General features: G+C 32.6%; 6 protein-coding genes across 6 annotated transcripts; 2 read left to right on the forward strand and 4 right to left on the reverse strand.

Annotated features, from left to right (window-relative positions):
- Positions 1–3,985: 3,985 nt before the first annotated feature.
- On the reverse strand, positions 3,986–6,596 carry LOC149905993 (mitochondrial inner membrane protease ATP23 homolog). The gene is made up of 5 exons (XM_090105442.1): positions 6,204–6,596; positions 5,998–6,043; positions 5,747–5,828; positions 5,072–5,296; positions 3,986–4,439 (listed from the first exon to the last, which is right to left on the reverse strand). The coding sequence occupies exons 1-5, from the start codon at positions 6,427–6,429 to the stop codon at positions 4,245–4,247; spliced, it is 774 nt and encodes a 257-aa protein (XP_089961568.1). The 5' UTR covers positions 6,430–6,596; the 3' UTR covers positions 3,986–4,244.
- A 452-nt stretch (positions 6,597–7,048) lies between these two features.
- LOC149905994 (protein-lysine N-methyltransferase EEF2KMT) lies at positions 7,049–10,705 on the forward strand. Its single transcript, XM_090105534.1, has 5 exons — positions 7,049–7,221; positions 7,295–7,618; positions 7,703–7,961; positions 8,034–8,249; positions 10,599–10,705. The coding sequence occupies exons 1-5, from the start codon at positions 7,126–7,128 to the stop codon at positions 10,703–10,705; spliced, it is 1,002 nt and encodes a 333-aa protein (XP_089961660.1). The 5' UTR covers positions 7,049–7,125.
- A 613-nt stretch (positions 10,706–11,318) lies between these two features.
- Positions 11,319–16,472, forward strand: LOC149905995 (S1 RNA-binding domain-containing protein 1). Its single transcript, XM_090105535.1, has 12 exons — positions 11,319–11,849; positions 11,932–12,085; positions 12,421–12,647; positions 12,760–13,011; positions 13,094–13,328; positions 13,457–13,578; positions 13,682–13,829; positions 14,691–14,774; positions 14,911–15,053; positions 15,371–15,583; positions 15,841–16,097; positions 16,285–16,472. Exons 1-12 carry the CDS (start codon positions 11,476–11,478, stop codon positions 16,470–16,472), a joined length of 2,397 nt encoding a protein of 798 aa, XP_089961661.1. The 5' UTR covers positions 11,319–11,475.
- A 425-nt stretch (positions 16,473–16,897) lies between these two features.
- On the reverse strand, positions 16,898–17,753 carry LOC149905996 (uncharacterized). Its single transcript, XM_090105366.1, has 4 exons — positions 17,679–17,753; positions 17,314–17,432; positions 17,115–17,237; positions 16,898–17,003 (listed from the first exon to the last, which is right to left on the reverse strand). Exons 1-4 carry the CDS (start codon positions 17,751–17,753, stop codon positions 16,904–16,906), a joined length of 417 nt encoding a protein of 138 aa, XP_089961492.1. The 3' UTR covers positions 16,898–16,903.
- A 511-nt stretch (positions 17,754–18,264) lies between these two features.
- LOC149905997 (uncharacterized) lies at positions 18,265–23,014 on the reverse strand. The gene is made up of 13 exons (XM_090105095.1): positions 22,855–23,014; positions 22,452–22,615; positions 21,956–22,123; positions 21,792–21,858; positions 21,548–21,718; positions 21,184–21,372; positions 21,020–21,096; positions 20,588–20,858; positions 20,015–20,254; positions 19,539–19,712; positions 19,190–19,333; positions 18,978–19,093; positions 18,265–18,645 (listed from the first exon to the last, which is right to left on the reverse strand). The coding sequence occupies exons 1-13, from the start codon at positions 22,972–22,974 to the stop codon at positions 18,522–18,524; spliced, it is 2,025 nt and encodes a 674-aa protein (XP_089961221.1). The 5' UTR covers positions 22,975–23,014; the 3' UTR covers positions 18,265–18,521.
- LOC149905998 (uncharacterized) lies at positions 23,010–24,677 on the reverse strand. Its single transcript, XM_090105094.1, has 4 exons — positions 24,189–24,677; positions 23,900–23,981; positions 23,649–23,823; positions 23,010–23,173 (listed from the first exon to the last, which is right to left on the reverse strand). Exons 1-4 carry the CDS (start codon positions 24,352–24,354, stop codon positions 23,063–23,065), a joined length of 534 nt encoding a protein of 177 aa, XP_089961220.1. The 5' UTR covers positions 24,355–24,677; the 3' UTR covers positions 23,010–23,062.
- Positions 24,678–25,338: the final 661 nt, after the last annotated feature.

Genomic DNA, 25,338 nt, shown 5'->3' on the forward strand with positions numbered 1-25,338 from the left:
TTAGATGTAAGTTTAAAGGACACTACAGAATGTTGTAAGCTGCGAGTTTTAAGTATACCTAGGTACCTAGGTACTTTTCATGGTTTGTAATTATATAATAAAGTACCTACACATTACACTCTGATTGTGACAGGACACTTTTTATTTAATAAATAGCTAAATATTAAGGCTGCAGTCTAGCAAAATTGCGTTTTCAACAAGTTATTTGACAATTTTTTCCCGGCTAATGAAATGATAAACTGAATTTTTTTTTCTTGTTTATCAATTAGTGTTATATACGCAATGCGCGTGAATTTTTTCACATTTATAAAGTTACTTTATGTTACCTTAATCAGGCCTTCAAGATAAGTCTCTTTCCCCCAAAATCATTTCGAGCTAAGTTTGTGCACTCACTACGTTGCAACCGATTACAATTTACACAATCTGATCAGCACATTATTATCCTTATATAGTCGTTATTAAAAACTGCTGAATACAATTGCCGAAAAACTTATGATTTTCTTAATTAGAACGTTATAAATTCATTAAATTTCCCATTTTTTGCCTCACAAAATCGATTGATAAATACTGCTAAAAGTTATTTTTTCCATTAATTTATTCGAGTTGGTTGAAGACCAATGAGTATTAATCCTTTAAAAAATTTTTTTTTTGAATTTGATAATTCTTTAAATATTAAAAAAATATTTAAAATAATAAGGAAAAATCCTAGCGAATTTCTTTAGTCGCGCTCCTTGGGCCGGAGCGTTCTGACGTGTGCTCTACGCTCGATTTTCCTTCATACCGAAGTGAAAGTTGCTCTACTTCATTAAATTTAATATTTTTGTTAATTGATTATTTTTATCTTAGTTTTGTGCAAATATTCGTATTTTTAAACATTTGATTTCGATATGGAAAATAAACGAAAAAAATACGCGTGTAACTACTAGAAAAAAAAATATCTTCGAACATAAAGTTAATGAAACCAAATAGATTGCAAAGGTGATTGGCAACAATTTCTTTATTTTACGGGGTGTCAGTAAAGGGATGTATATTTCTTTAAAACTAAAGTAAGCTCATAAATTTTCTTATAATATAATTTTTTTGAAGTTCCAAAAATGTTTATTTTTCGTTTGAGAAATACGAAATATAATATAAACTTGTATTGAGAACTTGAACTTCCCAAGTTCATCCGGGGAAATCCCCATACGGGGAAAATGATTTGTTTACTCCAAAATTGATCCGAGGTGTTTTAATTTTTTCTTCTAGTCATTTTCAACGTAGCGGCATGTTGTTTGATTATTAATTTTGTAACTTAAATACAGGATGTTGGTTTTATATTCTGATCTTACAGACGCGCTGACAAATTTTGTCCACCATTTCTAGTTTAGTCTACCAACTCTAAGTACCAATATTAAAACGAATGGATTATCATCACATCATCAAAATTCAGTGGGGTTGAGAACTAAACAAACAGAAGTAACAGAGACGCGAAGAATAAAAAAAGAGGACGAAAACGATAATTCGTTGATGCTTTCTTTCCCTTTTCGACGTATTGTTAGGGTACATCACCAATCTGCAAAAAACAAAACTGATGATTCCCAATTGCTGATTAAAAATGAAAAACAAATAATCGACAACAGTGGTGAAAATTTGCTGATCACAATGAAACATCCTTCAGTGGTAGCAGATTTACTCATTTCAAATGTATCGGTGAACAGCGTAAAGGAGAGGAGGACAGGAAAACATTATGAATGTGGATGGTGGATTGTATACAGGGTGTAATCGATAAGTATGTGCAGGCGATTATGACGTTATTATTGCAGGTATCAAAAAACTTAAAACTGATATCGAAATTACTTTACCTAATGAGCAAAATGACAATAATAACTTTTTAAAAGTATAACGAGAAATATCTAAAAAATTTACTTTATACACTTGGGAGTGTATAAAGTAAATTTTTTTATCAAAAAGGGAAAATGGGACTAGTAGAAGTTAAATGTCTAATTCCGGCAAAAGACATGAATGCGGAAGATGCGGTAAAAAAAAATTAATATTTGAAATACAATGCAAAAAATAACACTTTTGTCATAGATAAGAATCATGACTATTTTTTCCAAATTCAGGGACAACTAAACGTTGCAGAAGCAGAAGTCTGCTTATTTGCTGTTTGGACTGGAGTGAATCATTCGTTAAAAATAGAATATATAAAAAAAGTATGTAACGTTTAGGCAAAATAAAATGATGGACCATTATCAAGATTTTACATAAATTGCCTACTGTCAGAATTGATTGATTCGAGACTTCAGCATTCGATGCCCATCAAGGACCCATCCTATATCATTCAAGCGATTGAAAAAAAAGAGATAAATCCAGTGCAACCGATAAAGCATCAGAATGCTAGCAAAATATTTATTAGGTTTATCAATATAAATCTATATATTATACATAATATAATAAATCTGTAGAAGACGCGAAGACTGACATCCGCGCGGACGGAGTCGCGGGCGGAAGCTAGTCAGAAATAAATATCTTTTGTTTTCATTTGCGTATTTTTCTATTTTATAATTTTTTAACACAAAAATTACATTTTTTTTATTAAATACAAAATTTGTTTATCCGTTTTATTAGTTAAACTGAACAACTTTCACTAAGAAACTTAGGTCGAAAAAAATGTATAGAGTTATGCATTTTGTATGGAAAGCTTATTTTTTTTTATATTTCGTCCAAATTTCTTTGTAAAAGTTGATCAGTTATATAAACATGAAGTTGAAGATATCAATAGAAAGTATTCGCAAATTTTGTGTACTGATAAAAAAAAATCACCCGGTGTAATTTTCACGAAAATTATTTCAAATTGTCATTTTTGGTACTTATTACGACTATTAAATTATACGAATGATTTAATTTTTAAAAATTAAGTGGAGCAACTTTCCCTTAGTACATTTGTATTATTTACATATAGGATGACAGGATGCATTTGTTTGCACTACTAGACCAAGCCCTTAAGTAATTTATTTGGATCATATACTTTTATTACCCTGCATAATATTAATTGCTAGTCAAAAATTGAACATTTTGATTATAATATCTAATATTAACTCTCAATAGGTATATAAGAAATCAACTTTTCGTATAGAAAATTGTACCAAAATTATGAGCTTAAAAATAAGAATAGTTTAAAAATGTAGAATATTTTAAATTAAATTTTATTTAAGTCAAATCAAAAATAGTAGCTACATAAATTTATTTTATTCTAGTCACATTAACAACCGTCCGTTGCCAACCGTCCAATCCAGATTATAAATTTAAGTATAAAATATCAACCACTTTATTTGTGTTAAATAATAATTGCGCATAATAATAAATATACATACAACCTTGTGATTATAAATTATAATATTATAATATGCACATTTGCACCATACACATTCATGTTATTTGGTACTTAATGAACGCGATACGAAACCAATTTCTACAACAAAAGCACAGCTTCATGAAGCATGTGAGGGACACCTAATAAGTAATAACATACTATGGCACATCATACGAAAATATTCGTCTTTTGTACTTAGAATAATCGCTATAAACCAAAGAGGATATAATCGTGCTACGTTTTACTATAAACCGAGAAAGAGCGGCAATTCAAACACACACTAAAGTTTTTTGTGCATGTGTGTCGGCGAACGTAAGCTGCACATACACTTATTTACATCACATAAGACGCAGCCTTTATATAAAGACTATCTCAGTCAAAAAGTAAATTTTGAAAAATACAATAATAATGCGGTTTCAAAGTTTCAAAGCCAATGCACAAATAGCACTTTGAATGTAATTAATAATTTGATGACAACAATAATTATTTATTTACCTATTGTAAAGAGTATGTAGTTTTAGTTAGATTTGCAATAAAACTGCTTTGTATAAAAGTAGATTGCTAATTCTCGATTTGTTATGAACAATCTTACAGTTCAACTCTTAAGTTTGCCATAACAAATATTACATATTTTTAATTATAATGAAATAATTGGGGACATTGTAATTGCATTTCATTGCCAAGTATTAAATTGTGAAACTTGCAGAACATAAAAATGAACATTTTAAAATATATCCATTGTAAATATATAAAATAATGAAATAAAAGACATTATTTTAATTATTAAGTATTGCTTTTATTTTTCCTCTTACTATTCTAGTTTCCTAACCAGTATAGTACACTATTTAATATCTACATGATTTAATTTATTAGACTAATTAAAATATATTATTTATACATAACCATAATATGAGGCATCTCTGTAAACTCTCATCATATCATCTGAATTTCGTCTAATTCTTCTGCCAATTGGCTCTAAATCATTATAACATTTGGGAAAAACTTTTTCAATAATCTCAACTGCTTCTAGTTTTCCAATTTGCCTCACTGCAAGCACAGAATACAGGGCTTTTGTTTTGACACAATCCTGAAAAGAAAATGATTATGAGCCAATTTATATCTTATTATTTATTTATATAGAGACCAATTTTCAATGTTCTACAATCTACATGTCATCATAAGAAATGGAAGGGACTGGAAAATGGAAATTTTTCAAATAATTTGGAAATAAACTATAATATTGCAAAGTTTGATTAAATACATAGTTTCATAGAAATATGCATTTCAAACATGCTTTCGAAAATGTTATATATGTATGATGTATTTGCCTTCCCATGAAGTATACTATAATGATACAGCCTTAACCAAATTAAAGTTTCGAGATATATATAGAAGAAAAACCCTCATGGTACCCGTGGGATTTCCGGGATATCCTAAGTCTCAGGGTAAAAAGTAGCCTATGTCCTTTCTCGGGTATCAAAATATCTCCATACCAAATTTCATGCAAATTGGTTCAGTAGTTTAGGCGTGATTGAGTAACAGACAGACAGACAGAGTTACTTTCGCATTTATAATATAAGTATGGATTTTTTAATTAGTATTAAATACTTTGATCAATCTTACTCATTATTAATTTAATCATCAAATGGCCAATATTAAGACCTACTATTACAACATAACAAAAAAACATACCATGTTGCATGTGTAGTATAAACGTACCTCATGAGCTTTTTTCACTTTAAACCACGAAGCATCACCCTGCGACCAGGCACTGATGAACGAACAATGTGTTAGATTGGCTGCTCTGATCTCTGTACACGCCAAGTGTTCCATATTTTTGAAGTCCAAGTGATTACGGCAATAGTCAAACATGTGTATCATCTCATGAGTGAGAACTCCTTGCACCATTGCTTTTCTTGTTGACACGTTTTGGCATACAACTATCTGTAATATAAATTATTGAGAGAATTTTGTCAACGTTTTTAGAATAATAGATTCTAAATGTTTGTTATTTTTTGTTAAATTGTTCATATACAATTGCAAGCATTAGCATAATATATTTAATTAAGAATATACATTGAAAAAAAAATTAAAAGATTAGTCATAATTATATACTTATAGTAAAAATGTTATGTAGGGATATGTTATTAATGCAAAAATAAATCAGATAAATCAACTTAGGACAATTACAATAAAACTAGCTGTGCTCCACGCTTTTACCTGCAGTGCTCTGCTACTATTGGTCTTAGCGGTATGATATAAAGCCTATAGGATTCCTCGATAAATGGGCTATCTAACACCAAGAATTTTTCAAATCGGACCAGTAGTTTCTGAGATTAGCGCGTTCAAACAAAAAAAAAACAATCTTCAGCTTTATAATATTAGTATAGATACCTGATTCAGTTGAGGATCATACCCTCCACTCACTGAGTAATCACACACTTCACACGATATGTGTCTACGAATATCAACTGGGCTGAAATCAGAATAAAATTAATTTAAATTTAAACCATAGGTTCACTTGTTTACATAACAAGTATTTAACAATATTCAAGAAAACAATGTAAAAATAACATGTTTATAACTGATACAATACTAGAGTAGTAATAGTTAAAATAAAATAAATAATTATATAAACAACTAACCAACCAGAACTTTTAAGAGCAGACATCATTGTTTTTACAATAGGACCTGGAAATTAATAAAATAATTTTGAATTAAGTAAGTAGTAAAAAATATGTAATTGCTAAATTGGCAAAGTAGTTATTATGAGACTAGAAGAGCAAACTACATTATATATTTATATTATTGTAATTTGTATACTGGCCTACATAGCATACTTGATACTCACTGTTTTTTACACAATGATAAACATTTTTCTCGCATTTAAATTTTTCTATGCCCTCTTTTCCTTCTTTTCCCATTAAAATGTTAGTCAATTTTGGCTTAAATGTTCCTCTTCTCTCGGGATAAAGATCATAACCCCATGATTCGCCTTTGGGGTCACCATTTTCTTGTTTAAGCATATCTCCTTGCACTTGTGCCTCGGGTTGAGGCGATGTTGCTTCCGCGTTCATATTTACATGTAAAATTTTAATAATATTTATACAATCTTACATAAAATTCTGTACGAAGATGGGCCAATCTAACCTATTCATGGAAGTTCCAAGTTCTAGCTGGTAATGTCAAATTTGACAATTGGCAATCAAAATATGTCAATGTCAATATTTAATTAAAGGATGGAATACACGTACCAGTAAAAAAGATCCGGCGTAGCTTGCTGCATGTACAAGGTGGGCACATACAAGCTAATCATAAAGTGAATTTACATATTTTGCAGGTAAAACTTGAATGCTATTTGCGTATTTGCAAGCTTTTATTTCCAAGACGTATATTATATACACGTACCGTGTGTACATGACTGTAGCTTCATACATATTGAATCGTTAATAAATAATTACTTAATGATCTAAGTAAATAATAATACTTCACTCTCGATTCAAATTGAACTTGAAATGGAAAACTTTCGAAGTGAAGTAAAAATAGTATTGTATTGTGATTGAAACTTTACATCAGAATGTGTGAGACCCTGTGAGACCCCACAACTGTGACTCAATATGATTGAGTAAAAAAAGAAGACTGTTCTATGATTATTTTTGTGGCAAGTGGCAACATCATTTATGGTTTAAAAAAAATATCCTTATGTCAAATTTCAAAATAATAAACAAGTTTATGGAGTGATTTCAAATCCAAAAATTAATATTTTAAATTACATGCTGATGATGGATATTATCCAAATTGACGAAAATATAGTTATTCATAAACTAGCCAAACATTTTTATAATGGGTCATTTAAGTTTCATTTAGATGTGAGATAATTTCTTCCAATGAACTATATAATAACCTTAATTATATCTGTTTATATTTTATTTTTCTTTATAGGCGAATGAAGTACAAACATTAAGTTGGAGTGTGCAAGAACAGCTTTTAAATTTGACTATAAATAACGTCCTTATAAAAAAGTATCCAATAAGTGCAGAATTTGTTAGACTTTATTTGAAAACAATTTTGAATTATTTAGAACCTCATCATGAAATTCATGAAGGCATCTATGAATACATGTGTTCAATAATGGCAAATAAACAAAATCAAAATGACTTCTGCTACAGACATTATGTTATTGACAATAATTTAAAAAATATAGTTACAATGAAAGAAACAAAGAATATGGTGATTAATGGCACAACAGGCATGAAAACTTGGGAGGTAGTTACTTCCAATGATAATTAAAATCATTTAAATTATTAATTGTAACAATTTGTATTTAAACTATGTTGAAACATTTTTCAGGCTGCATTAATATTGGCAGATTGGATAATTAGTCATAAGGATCTATTTAAAAATAAAAAAGTCCTAGAATTGGGGTCTGGTGTAGGTTTTACAGGCATCTGTGTTGCAAAATTATGTGAAATATCAAGTATCAGCTTAACGGATTGTCATGATGATGTTATAAATACAATAAATGATAATATACAAATAAATTTTGCAGATGCAAACAAAATTTGTGGAAATAATTCAATTATCTATGAGTATGACGATAAAAGGATAGGTGAGATAGACACAAGCTGATCAATGATGAAAAAAACTGCAATAAAAGATTAAAAATTAATACTGGTTACAGGTGTTACAAAGTTGGACTGGAATTTTGTTGAAGATATAAAATCTATTGAAAGTCCAGACATTGTAATTGGAGCTGATATTGTCTATGATCCCTCTATATTGCAACCACTTTCAAATGTTCTGAAAATATTATTTGAGAACAATAAACATATGGAAGTATACATTGCATGCATTATACGCAATGAGGATACACTTAAAGAGTTTTTTACAGTTTTAGGTAAGATTGCATTAACAACAAACTTAAATAATTTTCAATAAAATTTTGAAATTGATGATGCGGTTGGCGCAGTGGTAAAGTAACTGCCTACTGAGCCGACGGTCCCGGGTTCGATCACCGGTCAGGGCAAAATATATTTGTGTGATGAACTCAATTATTTGTTCTTGGGTCTGGGTGTTATCTATACATATTTGTATTTATTAGCAGAGGCGGCCTTAGGGGGTGGCGAACGGGGCAATCGCCCGGGGCCTCGCTCTTGCAGGGGCCTCGCGCAACAAGCAACCACCCAAGCAAATTTAAAAAAATGAAAATGTGTGCGTGTACTGAGTATGTTCATGCGTGTGTATGAAGGAAACGACGATATTATCTCGGTGCTGAAATACATAATAGAAAACAAATTAACTGAAGTTTACCCCACTATCGAAATAGCTCTGAGAATTATTGCCACCACACCTGTGACAGTTGCGTCTGCTGAAAGGAGTTTTTCGAGGCTTAAAATTATTAAAACATATTTGAGGAATTCGATGACACAAGATCGGCTTTCAGCCCTTGCTATTCTTTCAATCGAAAGTGACGTAGCTCATTCGTTGGATTATTGTGCTTTAATTAAAGATTTTAGCCTTAGGAAAAGCCGCAAACATCAATTTTAAAATTTATCATCTCTGTATTTGTTAATTTGGTAAATCTTTCTATGTATAAATATACAGGGTGTCCCAAAAAGTAGTGATATACTGAAGCTAGGAGGTAGAGGACCTAGAGGGCTATCCGAATCACCCCCATGTATGTTATGCGATTTTTCAATTTTAATTTTATTATTCAGAAGGCTTCAATCGAAAAATTGAAATCTAAATTTGGTAAGTGCAAAAATTGAATTAACATGATGATTAATAAAAACAAATTAAAACCAATAAAAAGGTGTTTAATTACCAGAAATTTTTAAAATGACGCCGCTGTTGCTCAGTGCAAGTGCGACATCACCGTAAAAAGTTGTCCTTTAAATGTCTGAATGCCCTTTTATCGTTTCTAATGGTTTCTTCTGCTACTATGAATTTCCGGGTTATTTCGTCCAAATTGTGGCAGTCTCTCGTCTTTGTAGTATCCCCACGGAAAAAAATCAATAGGGTTTATGTCCGGGGACCGTGAAGGCCAGGCTAAAGGGCAAAGATATCTTGAAAGATGGATTGGTCGTTGCAGCCTGCGCATGCGCCGGTGACGCCTGCCTTAAAGCCTGGCCTCCACGGTCCCTCAACCTAAACCCCATTGATTTGTATCAATGGGGATACCAAAAAGACCTCGTCTACTTGAGAGAATGCCACAATTTGGAAGAAATAACCCGGAAATAATAAAAATGATAAAAGGGCATTCAGACATTTAAAAGACAACTTTTTACGGTGATGTCGCACTTGCATTGAGCAACAGCGGGATTATTTAAAAAAAATCTGGTAAGTAATTAAACACCTATTTATTGGTTTTAATGATCACCATGTTAATAAAATTTTTGCACTTACCATATTTAGATTTCAATTTTTCGATTGAAGCCTTCTGAATAATAAAATGAAATTTTTAGGGTAGCTACCTGATAGATAGAGCAAGTTTTTAAAAGCCAAATGGAAAACTTTTTTTATGTGACTTTATTTTTTATGGGCCCTTGAAGTTGTGAACATACTGGGTAATTTCATATTTCTTGGCATTTAATTCTTTTTTTATTCCATTCGAAGATCTAACGATAGTAAATGTTACCATACTGAATTGGCCTCTCTTTCAGCTTAGCACACATAAAAAATCAAGCATCTAGCGCAATAATTCACGTCACCATAAATAAAAATCTCATCGTACTCAGCGATAGATGAAAAATTGAAAAAAATGTCATAACTCCGAAAATACGAAAAATCGCATAACATACATGGGGGTGATTCGGATAGCCCTCTAGGTCCTCTACCTCCCAGCTTCCGTTCATCACTACTTTTTGGGACACCCTGTATAAATATTATAAAACTCAAATTTTATTCATTTGTATAACTTTATCATTTCTCCTCAAATATGACAAATACCTAAACCAAACAACCTACTTTCGCATCACATACATTTCACAAAGAGCAAAGGGCCTCGCAAAGGGCCTGCCGCCCGGAGCCTCGCAATGGGTAAGGCCGCCGCTGTTTATTAGATATTATATTTATCGTCGCCTAGTACCCACAACACAAGCCTTAATTGAGCTTACTGTGGGACTAGGTCGATTTGTGTAATAATGTCCTATAATATTTATTTATTTTTTATTTATAATAAAAACAATGTATATAATATACAAACACCTTAAATATATGTTTAAATCTCAAATGCTTTTTTTTACAGAATCACAGAATATGTCCATAGAGAAATTAACAGTAAGAGGCAATGTTCATATTGAATGGGATTCAAGTGTAAATAGATGTTTTATAAAAATAAACTACAAAGTATAAATTTTGTGTTTTCTTTTCGACAACAATTTTAGAAAATTATTGAAAACAGAAAGGGATTCAAACATACATAAGTACATACATATGTGCAGTGTTTGGGGGTAATTTTTAAATCTCGATTAGCAGTGGAATGGATTAAAATTCACAGATTTTAATATTTTGGAATAAATGTCACGAAAGGAAGAGATAGACTACAGCATTAGGAGGGTTGGCCAGAAACTTAACATGGTTTATAAGACCTAAAACTAGACTTACTAGACTAATGCAGAAATAACACGATATTTTTTGTTTTGTTTTATTATAAAAATAGTAGTGTTGTGAGTTGTAACTTTTTCTATTGATGTATGGCGGTAAAAAATATGACACGATACACTAAAACCTTCCTCTTGAATCATTCTATCTATTTAAAAAACCACATCAAAATCCGTTGTGTAGTTTTAAAAATTTAAGCATACATAGGAATTTAAGGACTCAGAAAGCGACTTTGGTAAATTAAATAGGAAATTATATATTTCCCGCCAAATAAACTTGCGAGCATGCTTGCTAGAAACAAGAACATACTTATTGACAGTGACAGAGTATATAACACAACTGGCAAACCTTACTGTACGTCAAATAGCAGCTGTTGCGATGATAACAAAAGTATCTGCTCTAATTTTCAAACAATTTATTATTTGAATGAATGAACAAACAGTTTATTTATAAATACAACAGTAAAGGGTAAAAACTACAAGTCTATAATTAATATTTCTCTATACATATATTCTTTAAATATGGACGGGAAAAAACCTGTTACTCGTAAAAGAAAAGCTGTTATAAAAGAGGAAAATAGTGTACCTTTGACTAAAAAGAATAAATCTGCAGTATGCGAGCCAAAAGAGAAAATCAAGAAAATTGCAAAGAAGGAAGCTAAAGTTTTAAAACCTAAAGCAACAGTGAATGTTGAAAACTCAGATGATATTAGTTCGGTTGGTTCAAACGATAATGTAACTAACAATTTGTGGAATGAAGATGATATACTTTCATATGTAGAAAAGGTTCCACAGCTGTTAGCCCGAAAATTTATTACATTGTTAAATGAAGGTTGCACTTTGCCTTTTATTGCTAGGTATCGTAAGGAGGCCGTTGATCACTTACTTCCCGACCGGTAAATAATAACGAAAATAGTATAAGTAAAGGTAAACTAATAAAGTTAAATTATAATCAAACAAACACTGTTCTATTTTCAGGCTTCAGGAAATTTATGAAAGTTATCAGAATATTGTCCATTTTAAAAAGAAAGTCAAATCTGTCTTAGAAAGTTTGAAAAAGTCAAAAAAGCTCACTCCCGAGATCGAGAAAAGTATACTGAATGCTAGAAATCTGTCTGAGCTTGATTTAGTGGTAAGATAAGTTATAAAGCATTTGAATGCCATAAAACCAAAAATATCAAATCTGTACTTATATTTTAAAGCTGAAGAGTTTGTTTGTTTGTTTGAATGCGCTAATCTCAGGAACTACTGGTCCGATTTGAAAAATTGTTTCGGTGTCAAATAGCCCATTTGTCGAGGAAGGCTATATAGGCTATATACCATCACGCTAAGACCAACAGGAGCTGAGCACTGCAGGTAAAACCGCAGAGCACAGCTACTTCAAGATAAGTTTTTAATCTTTTAAAATATAATGTTTGATGTTGCTTTATAAAGTACTAACACATAAACTCATTATTTATATTCCAGTATGCACCTCTTAAATCACATTCCTTATCACTAGCTGAAAGAGCTAGAAATTTGGGTCTAGAACCATATGCAATTAGAGCACTAAATGGTGAATATATCAATATAAACTCTCTCTGTGATGGTAGTGAGGAACTTTCCAATGCAGAGAAAGTAGACACACATATAACTCATATAGTTGCTGATATCATTTATAAAGACACAAGGGTGTTAGAGCAAATGAGGAGTTTGTAAGTAGTTTTTATAAACCTTATTATTAATGATATGCTAGTTATATATTATACCATTATAATTTAAGATTAAATACTATTTTATATTTTTTACATAATGTAAAATTTTCAGAAAAGAAGAAACAAGATTCACTTTACAAAGCAGTAGAACAAAAAGTTCCACAAAAGAACCAAAGAAGGATAAAGAAAACAAGAAGATTGACACAAAATCAGACCCAGAAACATACAAATTGTATTTTGAGTGGAAATGTCCCATCCATTTTGTGAAGAGTTACCAAACTTTAGCAATTAATCGAGGGGAAAATGAAAAAATTTTATCAGTCAAAGTTATTGTGCCTGATTGGTTTTATAATAGACTTGAAAAGTAATTTAAAATAAAATATATTTTAAATAACTCATACATTGTGATAAATTTACAATTCAAAATATATATTTGATTATTTCAGATTCTGCTTTTCAATTTGGAAAAGCAATCATTGGGTACACAAGGGATTACAAGATGCCTACAATAGACTTATAAAGCCCTGGCTATCTCGACAAGTTAGATCTGACCTTACTGCAGCAGCTGAGAAGGAAGCAATCAAAACATTTACAGCAAATTTGGAAAAATACTTACTTACTGAACCAATTAAAAATAGACGAATAGCAGGTCTTGATCCTGGTTTCAAAGCAGGGTGTAAAGTATGTTACTAAAAAATCTAGTAAAAAAATGGTTAATAAATTCAAACTTCTTTATAAAGTAATGTTGTGTTAATTTGAAAATTTCATGATAATATACAAAATTGAACATGATAATAATTTTATTACAGGTAGGTATAATTGATGTAAATGGTGCAAAATTAGAAGCTTGCACGATATATCCTAATTTATGCAATACTAATAGCAACGACAATGCAGCAAGACAATTAAAGGAATTATTAGGAAAACACAGGTATGTCATATAATCTTTACCATGTTTCAAGATTAAACTTCTTTATTTAAATAATAATCCTAATAGTTTTAATATTATTAGTTTCTAATTCAACAATTTTTAGAGTAGAACTTATTGGTTTGGGCAATGGTACAGCCTGCCGGGAAACAGAGACTTGGTTGAAATATCATCACATAGCTGATGATATTCCAATAATCATTGTACCAGAACAAGGCGCTTCAATTTACTCCATTAGCAAGGAAGCACAAAAGGTGAATTTTTTTAAGTGTTTAAAGTAGCTACTACACATTTCTATTTTTAATTATTTTTTATTTTATTTCTGTTCAAAAGCATACTTACCCTGTTATATAATATATAATATGTATAATATAAGTGTGTTTATTTATACTAATGTAAACATGATGTTGCACTGCGGGAGTGAAGATCTGCATAAATGCATAATTGTTCGGTATTTTTACGCATTCACGCGCGATCTTTGTTACGAGCGCTCACGTTTTGTGGACGTGTTTCGTCTTATTCAAATAATGTCATCTTTTACGTAAACTAAAAGTTCCTTTGAGCATAGTTCCCCAAATTCGGGACACATTGTATACAAATGGAAATACCATACATACGTTAGAACACGCTTTCCTGCGTTGCGTTAGGTCACGAGAATGCGCGGAATTTCGAGTTATGGCTGGTTCACACTTTGATTAGTGTGAGTGCAGGTGATTAGTGCGAGTGCAGGTGTGTAGTGCGAGTAGTGTCCAATTCAACTGCGAGTGCAGGTGATTAGTGGGAGTGCAGGTCAATGGTGAAATTCGCGACGCTACACACTACGCTAAACACTAAACACTAAACACTCCTGTCCAGACGTGTTTAGGCAGGCACACTGCGAGTGAGGGGGAAGGGAGGGCGCGCGGGACGTGGCTACTCGCAGTCCACTCGCAAAAAAATAGAACACGCTTCTATTCACTTTACTACACAGCCTACTAAACACTTGCACTAAACAGTCGCTGTCCACACGTAGTCACACTAATCACCTGCACTCGCACTAATCAAAGTGTGAACCAGCCATTACGCTGCATGATTAGTGGCCATCGCCTTAAGTATATAATATAATTTGGTTTCAGGAACACCCAAACATGGATCCAAATTTAATATCGGCTCTATCAATTGCCAGAAGAGTGTTAGATCCTCTGGGCGAATTAATCAAGGTAATTCGTATTTTATTAAAATAAATATAACGTGTCTCCTGCTGTTGCGAATTGATAAAAATATGTATTTTTTATGCAATGTGGTAACTTACATAGAGAGAAAATGTGAAACTAACACTGATTTTCTTATACTTAGGTGGAACCGAAGAATTTAGGCGTCGGTTTATATCAACACGACATTCCAGCAAAAATGCTAGAATCTGCGTTAGATAATGCTGTTGAAAAAGTTGTTAGTTTAGTGGGAGTGGACATCAACACTGCATCTCAAGCTATGCTTAGGTAAGACATAATATATCTACACCTAATTGGCCCCAGAATAAGTCACAATTTACGAATATGATTTTATTCGTAGGTCACAACTCACATGTTTGCGCAAATTCCTATTTAACTAAGCTGTGAGCCATTAACCGAATGAGCAAATGGAATATACCTACAAACGCGTACAATTTCGCAAACTGAGAAAAAATTGCAAAAAATATATATTTTTTTAAATTCTTTTATAACTCTGAACTAATTGTCCATACTTGTCGAATATAAATTGCTTTATCCCACCGCCCAACACTTTAGCACCACGTTGTATATTAATAAACTTACAGGCGAATATCTGGCCTTAATGATGGGAGAGCTAAAAAAATAATATCGTATCGCGAAGATAACGGTGCCTTTAAAACGCGGGCTGAAATACTAAAAGTATCGGGAATTGGAAAAATAACGTACCAACAATGTATTGGATTCTTGAAAATAATAGGAGGCTCTGAACCATTGGACAGCACTATCATACATCCAGAGAGCTATGGAGTAGCTAAATTGTGAGTAATAATAATAATTAGCAAAGCTACTTATTGTGTACATATTTTGATCAGTTTAAGTAATAAGTTATTAATTTTCCACGTAAGTCCTTGCACGGTAATAGTATCTTGAGAACTTCCAAGATTTTAAGACGTTGTTGGTCCAATAGTTTAAAAAATATTTTAGGTATGTAATTCAAATAGTTTATTCAAAACTTTTTTATTTAATAAGATTCTTTGCATGAAGAAAAATTTATAAAAATAATTTCGCATTGTAGATTTGCCAAGAAAATTGGCGTCGACATAAAACATTTAACACGGCCAGATTTCCCTCAAAGAGTAGAAGGAAAAACGGAAAGTATCGATAAAGTATCAATAAGCAAAGATTTAGACACTGATGTTAGTACACTGGAGTTGATCATTACTGCGTTCAAGCAGAAGTCCTATGAAGACAATGTGATCACGTTTTGTAGGCCCGTGTATTCGTTATCTGTGCAAACGAGCGAACAGTTAGTGGCGGGATCTTCGTTGACAGGTAGGGTACCATAAACAAAGCTTGATTTTTTTGTAGATTAACTTCATATTCATATTGCCTGTATTTTTTTAATAAATAATGTATGTATGTTTTATTTGTCCTGCAAACCTTATCCTGATCAAATATTAAATAGATTTATACAAAAAAATCTAAAAAATAACAATTGTAATAATATCTTATTTTTCAGGTGTTGTAAGAAATGTAGTGCCTTTTGGATGTTTCGTCGATTGCGGGGTTGGAGACAACGGGCTCATACATAGGAGTAATTTAGGAGGCAACCAAACCCCTAAACTTGGGGACAGGGTAGCAGTGACTGTGATAAACACCCCTAAACCTAAAAAACTACAGCTTAGATTGGATAAGATACTTGACTAATTATGCTGTGATAGCTTTGTTAATGATTGAATAAAAATAATCTCAATGAAATGTGTTGTTTTATTAATTCGATATTTAATAAACCTACCCCTCTATTCAAAGACATTTTAACGTGATAACGTTTTTAAAATCGTTTTAGTCGGGTGACATGTTCAGAAACTTGTGTCACACCAAAACCTCACGAGCGCGATCGCAGGTATAACGAGAGAGAGACGGACCGATCTCCCGTCTCATCTCGAGCGCTGCCACCAATAAGACGTTATCACGTAAACATCTCGATCGTAAACCTACTTTACAAACAACCAATTTTTTTAATTCATATTTTAATGTATTGTATTATCGTGCATTTTAATACCTACAAGTTACAACTTAAATAACACCATACGAATTGAAAATAAAATAAGGAATTTAATTATTTTAAATAATGAGCATTATTCTGCTTCAAGTATAGAAACATCACGTCTTGAATTAAGATTGTAAACGTGAAACACCGCTTTGTTAACGATAGCATCACATATTCCCGAAGTTACCCTGAAACCAAATAAATACGCCCATAATGGATAACATAAATATTTTTTTAGAGCAGTTTACATATTAATTAGAATTAAAAGAAGTTTACGACATAGAAAATAAAACAAATACCTTCTACTGAGTTTCGGTTTGGAATCAGTTTCCATCACCTTTAACAGGTGTCCATACATAGGTAAATCTTCCTTGGAATAATATTGTAAATGGTACTTAAACATTTTGCTATGCATGGCGTCCCTGAAAATTTAAATTTAAGAGATTGCAAAATTCTGGATAATTTAAGTCCAAAGAATAAATCAATAAACAGACTCACCATAATATTCCATCAATAATACGTATAATGTCGGCAACTGTCATATTGTTTCCACTTGTACCAGCGCCAGAAGAGCCGTAGTCGTTAAAATCGGATGACATTAAATCATACGGTGGTGCCTGTTAGTTGTAAATAATTTTAAAATTACCTTTATCTCTCGATAGTAATTGCATTCAACTAAAGTGAATATAAAAAAAAAATATCATCATAATGTAACGAGATCTATGGTACGATTGAATTTAAATTTGATTTGAGTTTAAATATCCCCCTTTTTGGAGTCTGATTGTAGCTATCACTTTATTTTTGGTCCAAGTAAAAAATCTGTATCTGTTAATAGTATTTTAAAATATCATAAAGCATCATACCTGTTCCCACATTTGTTTCATGAGCATTCTCGGAACACCGTCACGTTGTCCTTTCGATGATACGGATACAGTCATAGACAAATATGACGGTTGAGGTTTTTTGAGATCCAATACGTATGGAGGAAAATCATTGATACCCTTCAAAGAGTAAAATAATTTCAAAATAAAAAAGTATATAAATTTATAAAGAATAGAAAAAATTCGATCACGAGGCGGGACTCGAACCCGCATCCTTCGCGCCATTCCGGGGCGGATGCCTGACCAACTCAGCCACTCGTTTATAAATTTATATTTATAAAGCATTTGAATGCCATAAAACCAAAAATATAAATTCAACATAAAAAAGTATTTCTGCAAATTATTTCTATGGAGCACGTTGTGATGAACATTAAAATTAAATTACGTTCTCAAAACATCCTTTAAAATCATTGAGATACTATTAGTTACTTAAATCGTAGGTTTTAATCAACGTAGTTCAACGTTCCATTCTAAAATTCAGAAGAAATACGTATATCAAATAGTAATGTTGTTAACATAAACTTACAGGATGGAACATCCCTTCCTCTGTGATAATGAATTCCTGGTTGCATTTTTCTGTTTTGTTCCTTCTCAGAAGTTCATTGCGTTGATATCGTCTTCGCTCCGTTAAATCCAAAATCTCGCAAGCAATCGTGGTGCTAAATTCATACAATATAAGGCACAATTGCTATATATTTTTTTACTTCAATGAAAACTTTGATTCTTACGAGAGTGATTTATCACGTTTGATGTCTACTTTATCCAAGATGAACTTCCTAATTTGTCTAATAATCAGATTTTTTTCAATAATGAGAGCGAAATAGCTTACGTAAATGTCGCAGGCTCTTGAAGAGTGTAAACAGTCATAGTAATCCATTCCGATGACTTCGGTTGCAGCACCCCCCACCACGGGGTCATAACAATGTTAACTATATTCGCTATTCTTTCCCTGTTTAATGTCGATTTTATGATAATAATTAATCTTGATTCTAGAATATCTATTTACTTATACCAATATTATAATGCTGAAGAATTTGGTTGTTTGTTTGGTTGAACGTGCTCATCTCAGAATCTTAGTTCCAATTCAAAAATATTTTATGTTGAATAGTCCAGTTATGTAGGAACTAGGAAGGCTATTACATCATACTACGATCAATAAAGACTGAAGCAATGAAAAATATTCCTTTAAACTACTCACGAAGTTGCGTGGGTCAGCTTGTTTCATATTCATATATTTATCCCCAATTAAATCTATTATTTTGTGAAACTAAAAATACTCACGGCATCCAAATAAATCGTAAAACATGATCCGTGTCATTGTTTACAGCTATAACATCTCTTGAGAGTGAATGCGTGGGCATAATTGGCAAAGTTATATGATCCTTTGATAAATATACCTTGAACACGTTATTATTATCACTTTTTTTTATTAATTATACGAACTAACAATCAAAATTGGATAAAAAACGATAAATCTGTAACAAAACACATACAATATTTTGTGTATACGCAGATCGGATAACTTGTTCCACATAGCTAGGGATATCCAATCGAGTTTCAATGCAATTTGGTAAACCGCCTTGTCCCTTCACCAAGATCTTAACAATATCATACCCGAAGGAGCAGAAGAATACCACCTTTGAATTAGTAATATATTCTATAGATTTTGTGGCTGGAGATAGACAGGAGTGAGGGAGACAAAGAGAGACAGAGGCTACTTTTTACCACAGTAAAACATGACATTCCTATCAAATTTCTATGGGAATACCAAAAAGATGCGTGTTCAAATTTTGATAGATAGCGTTAAAACGATGACGAAAGCGAATCGGTAGTTAGAATCACCTCATAATCGATCATTTCAGTTGGCATGAAAGCAAATGGTACAGCCAATTTGTCCAAAGGAGGCACTTCTGCGAAATATTGCAAGCATCGTATGACTGTGTCTGGAGTTATCGTGTTTCCTCGAAGTAATCGCCATGTGGTAAAAACGTCTGTTGGGTTGTAAAGCCATACAATCTGGAATATTGATTTCGTATAAATCCAAAGAAACCGTCTCCAAGGAAAGTCGTAACAAATGACGTGGTGAGGCACTTTTGCTATCTGTTTTTGATTATATTTTTTCCATTTCTAGGATTTTATATCCTACCTTCATTGAGCAAATACATTTCGTCATGAAGCCTATTTATTTAGTTATAGTTGTGTAAAATTAGTATTTTGCGTTGTCTATAATTATCATTAAACTGAACAGTAAAATAACTGTGCCAATGCCGTTAAATTGATCAAGCTTCAGTATAACACGAAAGTGGAACTTAACTTACTCGAATAACAGGATCTAGGTTATTAATAGGTACTCTCCCACAGTCCAATATGGTCAGGTAGTCATTATTTTCGACGTTTCGTCTTAGTGGCGTGAGAACACCTTTGGACTTCAAGTGCGTGAAAATATTAATGAATATGTTTATTGTGCGGTTATTCGACATCGTTAATATGTAGCATAAGGTATTCTTCCCTTCGAGACAGTATTGTAGGTTCATTTGTAATATTCCTGGATTCATGGGCTAAAATTAAGTGGTCATTTAAAAATAAACATTTCTGGTTATAATACACTAGACTAGAATAGATTTTAAAACTGTCTATACTATTGTGATGGTCTTAAGTCCCATCGGATTAGGGATGCTTGTGTGTTTATATTATTTCCTACATAACGCGTCAGTATTTTTCCAAATTCCATTGGCCGAAATTTGTGCATGAAGTCTTAGGAGTACCTTCTCTAAATTATTAAAAACTAAAACATAAGAATATATTCTGTCTTTTCCCTGTCATAATTTTTATTCCCAAAGTCTATTCATTCATTCATTCTATTATGTACATAACTAGGACAAATTCCATACCGAAACTATTCCATTATTCGGGGTCAGTTCCACCAGAGCCCTATGCACGCACGTATGCTTCATCACATACGTAGATATACCCTGTTGTACTTCTACCATTTCACAATCGCATATCTTCTCTCTCCTCAAGTTCCAAGCCACTGGCACTCGGTACACACAACCCATTATGAAGATTAACTCAACTCGCTCAGATCTTAAGCACAAATCTGGTGCGTACAGATTCACATTTAGGGGCTTATTTGGTCTACAGTCTTCTAATGCTTTGTTGAGTCTGCAATATTGCGATGTAGATTAACATAACAAGGACCTAAAATAAATCTTAGAAACAAAACTCGAAATGTATTAGTTGTTGGTAGGTATAAGACTGAAAGTGACAAAAAATTCTTCATAATAACCACTTTATTTAAATGTTCAACATAGTATTGAACTTACTCTTTTACATTGGTAATATTCCAAACGCAGTGATTGCTCAAAATCACTGGACATTTAACAGATATCGTGCGTTTAACCTGCAACGGTATATTCACAAATTGCATGAAAGCCGACGTGAATCAGGTGTAACTCTCAAATTCGTTGCAGACATTGTAAAATCTAACCTTTATGGTTGGATAGATACCGTCGTACCAAACAATGCAAATTGTTTTCTTTATTGGCTGTATCTCCTCCACTTCATCGAACTCAGTTCTGAAGAGCACGGTGTATTTTATATCTATTTGTCTGGAGCCCGCACCGTGCGCTGTTACTTTTAATTTTACTTCGCAGTGGTTAGATGGTTTGAGGCTATTCTAAAATTTATAAAATTTGTATCATAGGTACATATTTCAGCAAAATCATCGTGTTATCGGTCCCTTATATTTTATTTAACGAAACGTTGGGTTTATTAAGGACGTCATCATAATAGCATGCCTTGTTTTAATAAGAACTGTTTGAATTGGCAATTATTTATTAAAAAATCTTTACCACATTAGAATCTATTTCAAATTTATCTCCACTATGATCATCGCCCATACCGTCGATTACATGATAAAGTTTTGATGTGAAATAACATGATCCATAATTATACAGTGTTATAGTAAATAGAACACTCTCTTCAACAATAGCATCGTGGATATTTAGGGTTTTTGGCAAGACCTAAAACATGCATAATCTTTCTTTAAAATAAACATGTAATAAACACATTGTACGGCTAAAAAACTCAACTTACCCTCAAATCCGGAAGTTCAGAAAAGCCGGTTATACGTATAAACAGCTCAGTTGGTTCACCGACAGGTCTATAATACAATTATATTTTATTCCAACGTTATTTTGGGAATGGTATTTCATACAAATGAATATTTCACGTAGTAATAGTATCTCAATGTATTTCACCTGTCATCAATGAGACAGATGCAGGAACACGTGACGGTCGTTTCGTAGACTTTATTCGGTTCCTTGGGAAAGAACCACCAATGGAAACGGAGGATTTCCTTTGGGGACATTACTATGCAACCGTTATTGTCAGCTCCCAACCACGGCACAGTGTTTAAGACTCGCATACTATAAACAAATAATATAACCAAATTCAAGTGTTTTTACATACATATGGATGGGATTGGTACAGTATTCAATGAAAAGATGCTTCAAATAATAGCTCTTATTTCAGTCTAGTCAGATCATGCTCAATTATTTATCAGTTATTTATTTTGACACCTAGAATATCCGGTATTTAATTTAAATGTGAGGGCTAGGGAGGGTAGGTATGTTCCTCATTTCCTGTCAAAAACTTGTCCCAAAAAACCGGCTTCGAGAGCCTGTAAAGTCTTTAATAATCGATCAACATAATTTACATATTACCCATCTATTCTATCTAAGAATATCGTCTTACTGTATACTCATTCTGGTAAGATTATGCAGGTACGCGGTACAATAGTTGGTGCAGCCCGTGATAGTGGGCGGGAACTCGTACAAGGCGTGCGCTTGCGGGCTGTAGCCGTGTGACATCACTTCTACCTTACTTGTTTCTGCGTTTCCGAATAGGCATATACGAGCCTGGTGAATTATGTATAAAATGTTTTGATTTATGAGCAGAAAAGGTTAACAAATTAAAACATTTGTTAAGCTATATTGAACCTTATAGAGGTTATACTACAAATGAGGGTACTTGGAAACGTCGAGTTGGTTTACTATGCCAAGAAAACGCATTAATTGTCGGTACAAATTTTACAATATAACTGTCACTGTAATACAACATTTATTTAGGAAAGTCATTTGTAAGTATTTTTCATTACCTTTTGAACTTTATTTATTATCAAATCCCAAGTTTCACAGTATTCTCCGAATGCCCTTGGTTCTAAAGCAACTGATATTATTTGCCAACCTCTTCCTTGGACTATACCACACATGGGCATCAAAACATAATTTCTGAAGGTAGTTAGATATTTATTACGTTTACCCACATACACACACAAATGAGAATGGATTGATTAGAAAATGGCCTTACGTATTCGACGGTGCCTCGAATTTAAAATGCATTGGAATGTCATGTTTATTGGATAGCATGAAATTGGCAAATGTTGTTCTTGCAGGCACTGTTGGTGGCATCACGACCTGTATAGAAATTATTGGTATTGCTAAAACGTTAGCAAATAAAACTCATATGCAATATTTTAAATATAAAGATAGTTCTTCATTATTACGTTGTGTCGCATTAAAATTCGTGGTTTATTGAAAAAAAGGTGCGCGTAAATCCTTACTAATATTATAAATGCGAAAGTAACTCTGTCTGTCTGTCTGTCTGTTACTCAATCACGCCTAAACTACTGAACCAATTTGCATGAAATTTGGTATGGAGATATTTTGATACCCGAGAAAGGACATAGGCTACCTTTTATTGCAAAATATGTACCACGGGCGAAGCCGGGGCGGACCACTAGTTAAAAATAAGTACGTTAGTACGCAAGTTATGACTCCGTGTTCTAGTCAACATCTTCATAAGTAAACACTGAAATAACTTCGAAAATTACGTTCTTCCTTTTATCGCATGCAACACATCATTGCTAAAATGACTTTTTAATAATCAAACCTCAACCGGACAATCCCATTCCGTAGTCCATTCAGTACACGGTGACCAAGTATTTCCGATACACGGTATCCTAAACCACGTGTGTTTGATTTTAACTTCATTGTTACTATCGTAGACTTTCTGCTGACAATCTCCACAAAGCAAGAAACCATACACTTCGTTGTCGAAATCTGGTCTGTAATATAATTTTAAAGTAAGTACTTATTGCTCTTATTTTATTGAATGTCTGCTAATTATTACGTATTATTTACCTAAATCTGATAGTAAACAATCTTGACTCGTTAGGAGGTATCACTGCCTCAATGGGATCTATTAGAAACACATTATCAGGATCTGAAACATAATTCATAGAGTATAGTTACATAAAATATATTTTGTATTTCGTAAACAAGGTGAGAAAAATATACAACTACTATGATAAAAGAAGTTGTTCTTCTTCTTTATTGGGTAAAACATTTTGGCTAATCTATTTCTTAAAAAAACATATTACGATATCCTACGGCGTTCTTGATAACGTCAGTTAAAAAGGGAAAATATTACCTAAAAGCCAAATAATGTACACATCCTCCTCTCTATGGTTAGTGATACACAAAGTCTGCGATATATTTAGGGTAATGTCCGTCACACTGCCTGTACCAAAGTCCAGGTATCTCTCAAACGCAGAAGCTGGCGGTATATAGTCCAAACGGTTCAGACTATTCTCCATAAGATGTACGAATCTTCGCTTGCGTTTCCAATTTTTCTCAAACACGTGATCGTGTATATTATACAGGGGGTTTCCAGGAAGTACGACCGCCGCAATAACATTTAAAAAGATGGGCTCCTTGAAGATGATGTTGGGTTAATTAATAATTTAGAATTAAAATTGAATACAAATTCCCGCTAACAACCACTAGATATTAATTTTTGCGTATCAATCTTTATTTTTGTAGGTAAATGTAATTTTATAAATCGTTCTTTATAAGTACTAGGGAAATAGAGAAACGCAGCCCCGGCATATCTCAATAAAAGATTCATAGTAATGCTGGTAATGCGGGAATTTTGAAATAAAAATATGTAGTGGTTATACTATCTAGATAGAGAATAGTGTTAAGTATTTTAGACTGGTTTTATCATCCTTTAAAACATTAACAAGTTTCGTTAAAATATTTGTTTGAACATACCTGATGCAAAACTAGACAGACAAGTTCAGTTGTGTATATGCCAAGTGCTGAACCGTTGAAAATTACATTTGCAGTTATTGTCTCGAATGCCCGAACGACTCCGCAATTTCCAGTCGATATCTAATTATAACATTATGTAAATCCTACATGGCGCGTATTCTCAGACGTTGGTAAGTTAGGGGTCTGTGGTTAGGGGACACCTCATAGAGTAAAATAGATATAAAATAGTGACAAAAATTAGGGTCACCTAACAGTTGGTATAGAGTTAATGCTACGATACATCTACTGTTTAACGTAGACCTATACTATTAAAAATTATTAATGTGTCCCTTGGCAATAAGAGACACACGCCACCCTTTAGTACAATAATTATTAACGTTGTAAGAAATAGTCGCCTACGTGTTTGCGTAATGCGTAATGAACATTTAAAGAAACAATTATTTACTTGGAAAAATCCTTGACCGCTGATCGGTAGGAGCCACTGGTAAGGTGCATCGATATCGGACTTATTTATAATGTTTATTGTC

Source organism: Colias eurytheme, chromosome 9 (genome assembly GCF_061535395.1).
Source record: "Colias eurytheme isolate Ceu_HAF_F1 chromosome 9, ilColEury1 Martin Lab GWU primary, whole genome shotgun sequence".
Classification (NCBI taxonomy): Eukaryota; Metazoa; Arthropoda; class Insecta; order Lepidoptera; family Pieridae; genus Colias; species Colias eurytheme.

Coding starts and splice junctions, on each gene's coding strand:
- LOC149905993 (XM_090105442.1), bottom strand. CDS start 6,429: ATGAACGCGGAAGCAACATCGCCTCAACCCGAGGCACAAGTGCAAGGA. Junction 6,044..6,203: donor TTATCATTGTGTAAAAAACA/GTGAGTATCAAG, acceptor ATTAATTTCCAG/GTCCTATTGTAAAAACAATG. Junction 4,440..5,071: donor AAGTGAAAAAAGCTCATGAG/GTACGTTTATAC, acceptor TTTTCTTTTCAG/GATTGTGTCAAAACAAAAGC.
- LOC149905994 (XM_090105534.1), top strand. CDS start 7,126: ATGCTGATGATGGATATTATCCAAATTGACGAAAATATAGTTATTCAT. Junction 7,222..7,294: donor CATTTAAGTTTCATTTAGAT/GTGAGATAATTT, acceptor TTTTCTTTATAG/GCGAATGAAGTACAAACATT. Junction 8,250..10,598: donor AGAGTTTTTTACAGTTTTAG/GTAAGATTGCAT, acceptor TTTTTTTTACAG/AATCACAGAATATGTCCATA.
- LOC149905995 (XM_090105535.1), top strand. CDS start 11,476: ATGGACGGGAAAAAACCTGTTACTCGTAAAAGAAAAGCTGTTATAAAA. Junction 12,086..12,420: donor TGTCTGAGCTTGATTTAGTG/GTAAGATAAGTT, acceptor TTTATATTCCAG/TATGCACCTCTTAAATCACA. Junction 13,329..13,456: donor GTTTCAAAGCAGGGTGTAAA/GTATGTTACTAA, acceptor ATTTTATTACAG/GTAGGTATAATTGATGTAAA.
- LOC149905996 (XM_090105366.1), bottom strand. CDS start 17,753: ATGACTGTATCCGTATCATCGAAAGGACAACGTGACGGTGTTCCGAGA. Junction 17,433..17,678: donor TGAAACAAATGTGGGAACAG/GTATGATGCTTT, acceptor TACAACTAACAG/GCACCACCGTATGATTTAAT. Junction 17,238..17,313: donor ATTATTGATGGAATATTATG/GTGAGTCTGTTT, acceptor TTAAATTTTCAG/GGACGCCATGCATAGCAAAA.
- LOC149905997 (XM_090105095.1), bottom strand. CDS start 22,974: ATGCCCATGTGTGGTATAGTCCAAGGAAGAGGTTGGCAAATAATATCA. Junction 21,859..21,955: donor ATCTGTCTCATTGATGACAG/GTGAAATACATT, acceptor ATTGTATTATAG/ACCTGTCGGTGAACCAACTG. Junction 20,255..20,587: donor CGAATAATGGAATAGTTTCG/GTATGGAATTTG, acceptor ACTTAATTTTAG/CCCATGAATCCAGGAATATT.
- LOC149905998 (XM_090105094.1), bottom strand. CDS start 24,354: ATGGAGAATAGTCTGAACCGTTTGGACTATATACCGCCAGCTTCTGCG. Junction 23,824..23,899: donor TTGTTTACTATCAGATTTAG/GTAAATAATACG, acceptor ATTATATTACAG/ACCAGATTTCGACAACGAAG. Junction 23,174..23,648: donor AATGGGATTGTCCGGTTGAG/GTTTGATTATTA, acceptor ATTTCTATACAG/GTCGTGATGCCACCAACAGT.